This window comes from Triturus cristatus, chromosome 8, assembly GCF_964204655.1.
Source record: "Triturus cristatus chromosome 8, aTriCri1.1, whole genome shotgun sequence".
NCBI lineage: Eukaryota > Metazoa > Chordata > Amphibia > Caudata > Salamandridae > Triturus > Triturus cristatus.
In genome coordinates this window covers 68,598,584-68,610,631 of record NC_140591.1, presented here as the reverse complement: position 1 = coordinate 68,610,631, position 12,048 = coordinate 68,598,584, and the positions used below count along the sequence as shown (strand labels likewise).

Below are 12,048 nucleotides of genomic sequence, written 5' to 3'. Positions count from 1 at the left end.
AGGCTTCTGCAAAGCTTTCACCTTATCCATGTCAACCCCTTGTTCACTCGCTATTGCTCTTAACCTGTCATGTGTACTCTTAGCCCTCCAGGTGATACTCTTGCACATGAATAACAACTCTCCATCGTGATGATTTTTCAGTACATCTGTAGGAATTGTTCCTGCAATAAGCTCCTCCAATTCTATGCGCAACCTGGCTACATCAATTGCCTGTGAATCTTTATCCTTCTTTTGAAGAACTTTCAACCAATCATTCAAATCCTCCGCTGTTATTTCAGTAGACTTTTTCACTGCACCCACTTGTTCTGTCATCCTCTGTGGTTCCAAAATCGTTCCTCCCAAACAACCAGTATTCAATCCTGAATTAGGCTGCACATCTAATCCTCCACTACATGTGTCATGTCTCGACTGTCTCGAATTATTTCCTCCCGTTCTCATTCCTGATCCCTCCAAAGAGCAAGTACCAACCAAACCATTTCCAACATAGGGAACTGTCAAACCATTCTCGCCCATTCTTTGCTTATCAAAAATAGGCACAACCGGACCTATGGTTACAGGCACTGTAACAGCTTCTAGATTTTTCGTCAGTTCTCTAATTTTCTCAGTCAGCTCAGATGTCGTTCTGGCTAATTCTCTTGTTTTCTCATCACTGACTCGATTCTCTCTCTCCCGCTCTCTCTCTCTTTCCCTTTCCGTGAAAGAGCTACCACTTTTCAGATCAGGTGTCACAATCTCAGTTTTCACAATTCGCAAAGTATCTCTTATTGGAGTAGCAACTGGCGTGCTCTCATCTGACTCTGGTCTATACGGAGGTGGTCTCTTGTAAATCATGTCATCCAAGACCTCCTCTTCGTAATCATTAGCCCCATACCTTCTCACTTCTGCATCAGGCACCCTTTCCGTAGCCTTCCTCTCTTCCTTCTCATCAACTGTCCTCATAGGATATAATCCCTCTGACATACTAGCATCTCGCCATCTCCTCATCCGATCATGATGAGTTTCACAATCATATTTCCTCCCGAACATGTACCTATAGTTGCCTCCACTCCACTGCTTCTCTCGCTCATGCACCTCATCTTCCCATTCCACCAACGCCTCGAACGGTGTCGGCCTTGGTCTAGGCTCTAGACACATCATTTTTTCCCGTAAATTTCTCAACACGGCCAGATTAAATGAACCATGTTCCGGGAACGCTAAAACACCATCCTCCTTAGTGTACTTAGCCCAGTTGTCTAACCATATACAGGTATGATACCCATATTTCGCAACCATGAAGGATGCAGGAGTTCTCGTTGGAGGTAGCAATTCACCTTCTCTGGTTATTATGTTTTTATCCTTGTCGAACCACCTTTTAATTTTACCGAACAAGGATTTCTTCTTCTTTTCCTCCGGTTGGTAATACATTTTAACGTTTACCAATATTCTCTAATCCCTTCCGCAACTGTACGATCTTTTTGTCCAATAACAGCGCGACTCACACCAACGCACCAATCCTGGAGCGTCTACGTCACCCTGTACTCCTTCCAATCCCTGCGCGGCTCACACTAACGCACCAATCCTAGCGCGAGCACTGTTCTGATCTACTACCCAATCACAGCGCGGTCTGTCTCTGACGTCAGTGGTCGCTGACTGCAGCTTCTACTCGTCTACCCCTCCTTTACAAAGCCTTCTCAGTAGACTTCGTTTCAGATTCTACAAAATCTATTAGTTACAACATATAAACATCTCCATTGTCTGCTTCGCTAACCACAGAATAGTAAAGAAAAGTCTTTCTCACAAGAATCCCGCTTCTCTCTAGAACAGCGCTTACCTCTGCTCCACTACGGAATAATTACTCTCGTTGACACAGTAGCACGTCCCTCTACTCTGCCCTTCTAACATGCATCCATTAACTGTTTCCTCTAGGACTGCTCCAAAGAGTCTTACAATCAACTAAATGCTCATACATTCACGCACTTTCATACCAGAAAAATATAGCACACCCACACAGAATCCTGCCTTTCCCGAGAACAGCGAACAGTCTGTCCCACTACAGAATTATAACACACGTTAACCAAGCAGCACTTACCTCTGCCCAGTCCTTCAGACAAGCTCAGAGAATACCTATTACTTCTCCCGCGATAAGCTTTAACGGCGAACCTTACGGATCCCTGGGACTTAAGACCAGAGTTTCACAGATAACCTTCGCTACCATACACACCCCTTTTATACTGAAAATATGTCCCTAATAGTAACACACGACGATGTCACTGATTCCGAACCCAGACAATGTGACGCGCAACTTCAATTGTCACACGTTTTTCCTGCATACATACAGGTAATTCCAACAATCCCGTTTTTCCCGAGAGCAGCACTCACTTCCCTCTGCCCTACTACGGAACCGTCACCAGCTCCCAAGTTCCAGAAGCCGCACACACTACATAAAACTCAATACGACGACCTCAACATATAGTATTAGTACATATACCAACATCAACCAATAAATCAATAAATCAAAGCCTTTGTACAAGCAATCTATCAGATCAAGACAATAATCTAACCATCATACTGCTACCAGGAAACTGCTGCAGATCGGCGCATATAAATTCTCCCTACTTCCACGGACAGAGTAAACCTACAGTCACACGCACATACACTCATCATACGCTAGGGCCCATCACACTGAAATTCATACTATTACTCTATCCACACTGAATATAGGAGAGAAACCTAAACCAATCTGCATCTAAACGAGGTCAATGCGACCATAAAGTTATTGTCCTGAGTCATGATTTTAAACATAGGGAAACATTAGAAACTCAATAAATGACAAAGAAATAACCACCAGTCTAAATTAGTTCAAATGAAAGTCAATCAATAACAAAATCATTATTCTCATAGTTACCTATTCTAGCTAAATGGGTCAGGACAGGTCTCTCAGTAAAGTCTCTCGAGCTGCCGTCCTCAGCATAGGTTCTGGAAGAAGTGGCCTCAAAATCCCGAATGCAATGACCACGGACCCTCTCTAGTCTAGTATATTTATAACAAAACTAGCGAAATAAAAGTTACAAACAAATTCTGAATGTCCGTTGAGCCGCTGAGCAGAGCGAGCAGGAAAGGATGTCACTTGGTAACATCTAGAAAACCTCCGCTCAGAAAAAATCACAAAAATAAAAACACGGAAGAAGGAAACTCGAGTTTGCAAGTGATACATTTATGAATGCTCTTCCTTGGTACCATAGCAGAGCCACCGCAGGTTTATCTTTGTCCATTGTGGCTTTATTCTTCTCCAAGGACAATTGGAAACATGCCCAGAGCTGCTGTCCTCAGGGAAACCTTTAATTCAGATAGAGGCTGTGGTCAGGTGACTTTCAACCATGTTCAGCAGGGCCTCTCGTCAAAATTCAATCACTCGAGCGCAGGCTGTAAATAGCAGCCATCTTGGTTTAGGCCAAAACGGACCATCTTAATTAAAAGAAACACAAAACAACGTTACCACATCATAATGATTATACAGTGTTAATCCCCACTAATACCCTTATGTGTATGTAATTACCTAGCCGTCTGCAACACAAAGAAACATTAGCACACGTTATTTTAAAAGCGCAAACACGAACCAAATAGCACTTTTGCGACACTCGTTTAATTAAATTGCAAATATTATTAAGCAACATATATGCATTCCCACGTGTAGTTTCTCTTATTAGTAATATTGATTAATTGAGACTTTTAACAAAACTAATAATTAACGATTATAAATTAGTAATTTTAATCATAACATATAAACAAAACTGGAGCTTAAAACTCAATAAATTTTCAACAGAAAACTCTGCTCCAGCACATGCATACTTAATGAGTTCTTGGAGAAATCAATATTCAAGCTGGGAGTAATTCCTTAAGGCTTAAGGGTCTGGTTTTCCAAGAAATCGTTGTGACGTGGATGGACGGATGTAGGTGGCCATGCCTGTATTTGGTTTGTACGGACAATGTCTAAATAAGGGCCGGATTTCTATGTCCAAATAAGGACAATGTGAATTGTACCTATATAAGGGCATAAATCGGGATACCTATAAACGGAATCTAAATCTTCACACAACAGTATCTCTGACATAAATCTTGTTGATCAATCAAAGAACTCATCTGATGCGTGAGCAGCAACAAAGAAGGCAGATGGCTTGTTGTTGGGGACATGTATACTCTGTAGAATGTTACTAGTATTGTAATTCTGAAATTAAAGGTTGTAGTTGTTGCTACTGTGTGTGTGGCAAAAAGAAAGTTAATGCATAATATTGGCCTCCGTGCCTTGCCATAAAATTTCACTTGTGTGGCTCGTGATTCTTGCCTGCCGTTCAGTCTCTTAGATGCTGTGGTTTAATTGTGAAGCTTTGCTCTGTATGTTCCTTGCTGTGCGTCATACATTCTGGAACAGCTCCGTCAGGGGCCCACACCGTCTGACTGGCTCATAGTTCTGAGCCTAGCTCTGCTGTTTGCCTCTTGAACTGAATCCAGCCATGCTACCCTATTCCCTCCATTTTGGTAAAATACATTTAATATGCTTTTATGTGGGACCAAGTTCACCCTCTGCTGCTCTATAGAAACCTGTCCAGTAAAACACTTTACACTTGCTTGTGGTTATAAATAGTGTTTCTGGTGTCTTTTCCAGCCCCATACAATGAACCAGTCCTACACACCAGAGAGGGACCTTCCGAGAACAGTAGGACCATCACCTGCAGTGCTACTGGGGGTTATCCAGAAGCAGATGTCCATTGGACCATTGATGGGGAACCTGTAGGTAAAGACTCCGGAAGAGTGCAGAGGACGCCATCCAAGCAAGCCGCTAACGGCACCTACAACGTCTCTAGCAGTCTCACTGCCAAAGCTTCCGAACACGTTGAATGCATCATTGAAAACAAGCGGGTCAAAGAGAACCGGTTTGCATCAGCAACGGGCGGTGAGTACAGGTTACATTTTAAAGCTCTCTAAGTCCAGAGTTTTCCTGTGATGGCCGCGCCAAGAGCTGCAGTTTGCATGTCATCACTTGAGGTGTTTTGTCTCCAGCGCTAAATAGGAAGAGCCTGCCTCCTCGGCTGTAGATTTTGATGGACCTCCATCAGGGTGGTATCTGGTCTGCCACACCACCTGTCAGGTAATAAAACAGATTGATAGTAGGACTCAGAGGAAAAAACAAGCATTGGCAAAGCCAATAGGTCTCGCTTTTGAAATACGAGTGCCAAACTATTGGCTTTGCCAATACTTGATTTTAAAGCCTTGCTTAAAAAAATGAAAAAGTAAAACAAAAGGAAATTTACAAATACTGGAAAAGTAAACGCATATCCTAAGGTATCTCAAAACTACATCCAAATTATTATTTTCTTATCTTTATAAATGGCATGGTTTACTTTTCAAATATTTTTAATTCCAGAAGCTTTCCAGAATTCAAAAATAAAAATGAAATGTCAAAATATAAAGGAAAATGCTTGTCTAGCCTAACGTACTTTCATAGGACTCTCACGCTGCACCAGCTTGGAAGAAGTTAAACCTCTGTGTAATAATAGTGATGCTTACCCTAGAAAAATAATTTGTTGCTGCATATTGTTATTGCAAACTATTTGTGTTAGTTAAATATTCCGATCCATGCTTGTTATTTGCGGCCCAGGGTGGCTTCTTTCAAAAGCTTTTCATTAACTTTTCTTTTGCAAATCATTGCCATCAGGTTTGTTGAAGTGTTAGACTTTCTTTTGAAACAAATCACTACAACTACCAGAATGCACCGTTTTTTAAATGACAACTCTGTAATGAGAACAGTTACACGAGTCAGCCGGTCACGCTGTCAGAACAAGACATACAGTACGATAGCGGAGGGTGTTCATTCATCTGCTGTGGATTCTTGCAGGGCACCTGCTGAAATCTGTTTATGAATTCCACTCAGTCCTTGCCTTTTAGCTAACAGCAGGCAGTATGCTGTGCCTGCTGTTGGTCCATTTTAAAGGTAAGCTGAAACGACAAGTCCCAGCATTCTTAGGACTTTATGTTGGCAAGGTATGCCCAGACGTAGGTCCCTTGCTCACTTTGCCACTGGATTCAGGCTATCCTGGCTGATGAGGGCTGTTAGCCTGAAACCGGTCCAGGATGCTTGTTTCCGGTCGCAGGGAAGACCTGGCTTGGCAGTTCGGGCTCAACTGTTTCCATGAGAAACAGGGGTAAGACTGATTTGCATATGGCTGTGTCTGAACATGGTTGGCGAAGTGAGCTAAAGAACGATGATGCATTCAACCCAGATCTGTGGCTGAGGGTGAGTGTCTGAGAAGTTTCAGTGCTCCGCACATCATCTCCTTGTGTTTGCTTTGTTCACCCTAAGTTGGCAGGGTATGCCCAGATGTGGGTCCCTTGCTCACTTTGCCACTGGATTCAAGCCAGCCTGGCTGATGAGGGGTGTTACCCCGAAACCGGTCCCAGGATGCTTGTTTTTCTTCCAGGGAAGACCTGGCTTAGCAGTTCAGGCTGGACTGTTCCCATGAGGCACACAGTCAAGATTGATTTGCATATGGCTGGGTCTGAAATGAGGTGGCGAAGGGAGCTAAAGAACGATGATGGATTCAACCCAGATCTGTGACTGGGGGCGAGTGCCTGAAAAGTTTCAGCGCTTCATCCATCATCTCCTTGTGTTTGCTTAGGACTTTTTGCTGGCAAGCAGGACTAGGTAGCTGAATGTGTCCCCAATTATGATGTGCCATTTGACAGCTATGTTTCCCACATTTTTATCCAACATAATTTACATTCCAGTACTCTGCATTTAAAATACAAGTACCTGATTGCAAAGTAGTGTGCACTAAACTGGCAGGAGTCTTGTAAATCTCACATCAGACACAGTTCAACATGGCCAGGTTGTAATTATGATCAGCCAGTTGCCCTAACAGTGCTGCCATGTGAACATAACATATGAGATTTACATCAAGTCCTGGTTGCGAGCCCTCTGTCCTTAGCCTCAGGAACTTGTGCTTTTGCTACCCCCACTAACACCACATGCATCTTTGTGATCTGTGAACCACTGGCAGGGAACCCAAGTTGCTCACGTAGGCTTTGAAGTCATTGTTCATTGTGCCTGTTTTAATTTGGTGAGGCAAATTTCACATCAATCCTCTTCACAAGGGCAAAACACTCTTTTGTTATCGCAGCCAAGAGGGCTGAGCAAAGAATGGGAGAAGAGTCTGATGGACAGGTACCACAGTGCGTCCCAGGTGCTCTCTGGTGAGCAGGGTGAGGAAGCTTATACTGCCATGCAGGGCTCTAGTTCGATTTGCTTTCCACCTGAACACCAGACACAAGCGCCTTGAAGTGATTATATTCACAACGTCTGTCTTACAAAGCAATTCATAGTGAGGCTGGTGTCTAAGACACACACATAGGGATTTTGGCACGAATTATGTGCCTGGCCTACAGAGACCTTGGCTCAGAGGATGCGCCTGGCCTATAGGGACCTTGGCACAAAGGATACTCCTGGCCTAGAGGGACCTTGGCACAGAGGATATGCCTGCCATAGAGGGACCTTGGCACAGAGGATGTGCCTGGCCGATAGGGACCTTGGCACATAGGATGTGCCTGGCCGATAGGGACCTTGGCACAGATGATGTGCCTGGCCTGTAGGGACCTTGGCATAAAGGATACGCCTGGCCTATAGGGACCTTGGCACAGAGGAAGTGCCTGGCCTGTAGGGACCTTGGCACAGAAGATGCGCCTGGCCTATAGGGACCTTGGCACAGAAGATGCGCCTGGCCTATAGGGACCTTGGCACAGAGGAAGCGCCTGGCCTATAGGAACCTTGGCACAAAGGAAGCGCCTGGCCTATAGGAACCTTGGCACAGAGGAAGTGCCTGGCCTATAGGGACCTTGGCACAGAGAATTTACCTGGCCTATAGGGACCTTAGCACAGAAGATGCGCATGGCTTATATGAGTTTTCTAGTAGGGTAGTTGACTTGCCTAAAACAATATCAATGACATACAGAGCTCTGCCTTCGTAGTCTACTGCCATTCAGCTGCAGCTTGTTTGCACACATGCCTGTCTCGTTGCATTATTTAATGAGACCCAGCTATTACCTTCAAGCAAGCAAAAAAAAAGTGTTGGTCCATTAAGATGCCCGCAGGGAATTTGGGAAGAATGTTTAGCAGGTCAGACTGGACATTTCCAGGAGAAAATTAAAAGGGGTGCATGTCGCAAAACTTAGAGGCATTTTAAGATGAAATGGCTAAAGGGTGTTAAGTGGCTGATGCAGCTATTTCCTTGGAGCATAATGTTTTTTTTTCTCAGCAATGTTTACATAATGTACCCATTTAATAAAGACCCCCATCATCTTCATAGTCCAATCACTTGGAAAGAAAAAATTAAAAACACTTTGCAATTATGAAAAGGTTTACATCACTATGGCTCCTGATTTCAGCGGTGTTTCAGTCAGCCTGATCACTATAATGAGGCTGTACGGTCTATTCCTGTCTCCCCCTTGCCTGACGTATTCTTATTGTGGCATCTTCGTGCTTAACTTGAGCCGGTGTTTTCTGGTGCTCGGCACCGAACCTCAATTGTCTGCCTAATTTAGGTATGAGCACAACAATTGTTTGTGAAATCAATAAATATTATCAATAAGTACTACCTGCCGCCTAAGTGTTAAGGGCCTGGAATAGAATGACTTGTCACACTTGTGTGATGGTTAATAGATGTGTTGGTGCTATTATTGGCAGCACTGGCAGGGGCTGTTGATGGTGCAGGCTGCAGTGTTCTTCTAATGAGGGGGGCCCTGGCACTTATTGTTTTGCAAATTAAGCACTGCACGTCCACTTGCTCTTCCGCGAATGAACAGGCAGGCCAACGACTAGAGAAGGTCTGCGACGCACACTGTGACATTCAGTTCCAATCACGTGGCCACAGCAGGAGGAATTTATTCTGCATTTAGAGCTGACTCACTGCCATGGAGCCTCTTTCTCAACCCACCATGCGGTGAGGAAGCTGCGGGAGTGGGGGTCGGGGGGCGGGGGAAGATTAAATATTACAAGCATGTGCCGACTAAGGGGGATATTATCAACAAAATGCGCTAAATATCGCTAAGCGCGTTTAGCGCATTTTTTTTTATCGCCGTCTGTCGCTGGTTCACATCGCATCATTGGCGGCTTATTATCAAGGCGCCGCCAAGATGCGATGTGAAAGCCAGCGATAGCGGGTTTCAGTGGGAGAAATCCTGCGATAAACCCAGTGCGATTTAAAAAAAAAAAAAAGCTTGCTAATAGGCAAGCGTGGTCGTAACCGGACTATACGTCTCCCATGTAATGTTTGGCTAAGTCATATTTTATTTAGGCGTTAGGGAAATGCAATAAACGCGCTTAGCGCACTTTTTTATCGCGTTGCTGGATTCGGGCCGCATTGGTAATAGGGCGATGTTGTGTTAGCGACCGTTTTCATGGACTTTAAGTCAGGAACGCCTACCTTGCATGTCATTAGCGATGACATGCAAGGCGTAATTGAAAACGGTCGCTAACATTATCAAGCAAGCGCTAAAGCAGTTTAGCTTTTGCTTGATAATAGTGCAATAGAATTATCACCGCTTTTCGCCCGAAAATGGACGCTAAAAGCGGCAATAAGTCTATAGCAAGACCTTGATAATATGCCTCAAAGTTTGCAGAAGTTAATTCAATAAAATAAAAAAATAGTACCAGCATGTGCCGTCTAAGCTTACAGAAGTTAACATCATTTACAAAAAAAAAGCACTAACAGCACTGTGGAGGGAGCCACAGGCAGCGGGAGGGGAAAGAATTAGTACCTGAATCACGTGGGGAGCAGCAGACCGGCACTGATTAAGTTGAAGCAATCTGTGCTTCACTGAAAGGGTCGGAAGTGAGGTTTGGCAAGCACTGGCCAATTAAGGAGGCATCCTAGAAGAGGGACACGGGAGCCAACAAATGGTAAGCAGTGGGCGGGCTCCAAGCCCTTTTTGTAAACAATAGTATCTCGCAAGCAAGACGGATGTGCCAAAGCATGCACTCACAGGCTGGACTCTACTAAGAAGACAGATTGATGATCTGTAACCAGACGGAGCAAAATCAGAGCAACAATAATTCTTCACACTGTGGCGGGTGATTTCCTCTGTATTATTGCTAGGTTTTGTGAAATGCTGGGGAAGGGGGGAGGAGGGTGGTGATAGGGTAGAAGGTAATGGGCAATTCATTGTGACATGCTTATTATGTTCTGTGTTGGAAATGCAAATAAAAATATATTTAAAAATAAAATAAAAAAAACAATAATTCTTCAGCAAATATTCTCAACTTTTAAGAGATGATCTGAGCTCGTCTAAGAATATAAATGGGAGTCCCTCATTTCTTTTAATCCGATTTCTTAGCGTCTCCTAAAATGTGGCCAGTGCCCCTTGGTATAGTGTTCAGATGCTCAGTCCTGGTGGTTCATAACACAATAAGCACAGTCTATTGTTTGCCTTACTTCCACCACTTACAACTTAAGGCCTCTCGACTTAGACAATTGTTTCTGGAGGAAAACATATTCCTCTGGTTCCCTTCAATTCCAGTGCAGACTGGCTCACAGATATTGCTCAAACTCTCTTAGCTGCTGTAATATCATCTCAGTTTTTATATGCCCTGGTGAATCACAGTAATGGGAAGTTACCTTGATTTGTCTTGGTATAAGCCTGTTCTGAACCCTACTGAAGAAACTTTGCATCAGACACCACCAATGAAAACAATGACTGATGAGGTTCAGCAACACAAGCGGAACCTGTACATGCCTCAAAGAGACATCAAGACAAGGGCTCTGCAGGCTAGAGATCTAATTCCTCCTAAACCTGTCACTTCAGGGCTTTTTTTAGAACTGAGTCAACCATACATTATCCAAGCAGGGAATCCCCCTTCATTGAGCAATCTGTGCTCACGTGGAATGCACCTCATTCTGAATCTTCCATTTCCAACGTTTTCGACCCCATAGACAAGACTCCCAAGGATGAACCATTCATTGTTTTCGGTGACTTGTCTGCCAAGTGTGTTGTTGCCACAGAAGCCGTGGGTGAGGGAAAGGAACTCACTCCACTTCCATCTATTGTTCCAACTAATATAGTCAAAGAAGGTAAAAACAAGTATAAAACAATACCTGGGCACCTCTGCCTCTCCCTTTCCCTCTCTCTCTTTCTCTATCCCTCTCTCCCATCACCCATACGTTTCTGCCCAGATGCAAGAGAGGATTATCTTTTTTGTTGTTGAAAAGAAAGAGACTTTACTGCAGTGTTAGATAAAAGTACAGATAGCACAACTTATTCGATGAATGACATTGAGTGCATATGAAAACAAGCTTGTATTGTACTGTAGTTACATTTGGTCCCAGATGAGATGCAATACCCCCTGGTGGATAGGGAGCATCCTTAATGTGTGTGAGAGTGGATTTGCAGTGTGGCCTTTGTGGGAAGTTTTTCTGTTGCTGTGTGTGATGAGCTGCTGATTGTTTTGCTTCAATCATGGTTGTGCTTTGCGTAAAGTGGAATGAATTGTGATTGTCCTTGTGAGAGTTTGATTCGTATAGTAGGAGCACAGGACTAAGAAGGGCTTGCATTGCTGGTGTGATGTGGTCGAGTAGAGATTGGTGTAATACTGGTCTCGTTGCTGTATTCTAGATACTTTGAGGTCTTTCAAGTAAAAAGGGTGGGTCCTTAGGTGTAGAGTGCGGGAAGACGTGCTTTAAAGTTTCCATGGTGTATTTCCATGGCATCATTCACTTGAGGAGTAGGGTCGAGTCCATGGCCATCCCAGATTTCTTTCTTCGGTAGATGTCAGATGAAAGCCTTGTTCCTGGTGTCAGATGCTTGTCGGCTGGTTGTTCTTATAGTCTGTGCAGGCTAGATCATCAGTTTTAGACTAGATCAATTTTACGCGGTTCCTCTGCATCTATTGGTTGATGACTTGGAGGCAGGTGTCTAGGCTAAGGCATCTAGTTCCATTGGGCTTTCCAGCTTCGAGATGGATTGGGTGCTGCTGTCCTAGTTGTAGTGGGAAGTGGTAGGTGTTCTGGAGCAGTGGAAAGTAGA

The 12,048-nt window shown here is 44.0% G+C and overlaps 1 protein-coding gene across 7 annotated transcripts in view; it reads left to right on the top strand.

Annotated features, from left to right (window-relative positions):
* LOC146801344 (CD276 antigen homolog) overlaps positions 1 to 12,048 on the top strand; it is a 213,826-nt gene that overhangs the window by 159,065 nt on the left and 42,713 nt on the right. For all 7 annotated transcript variants that reach the window (XM_085621002.1, XM_085621001.1, XM_085620999.1 and 4 more), the window contains one exon: positions 4,643 to 4,930. In XM_085621002.1, the coding sequence (XP_085477128.1) occupies positions 4,643 to 4,930 (288 nt within the window). The remainder of the gene's footprint in view (positions 1 to 4,642; positions 4,931 to 12,048) is intronic.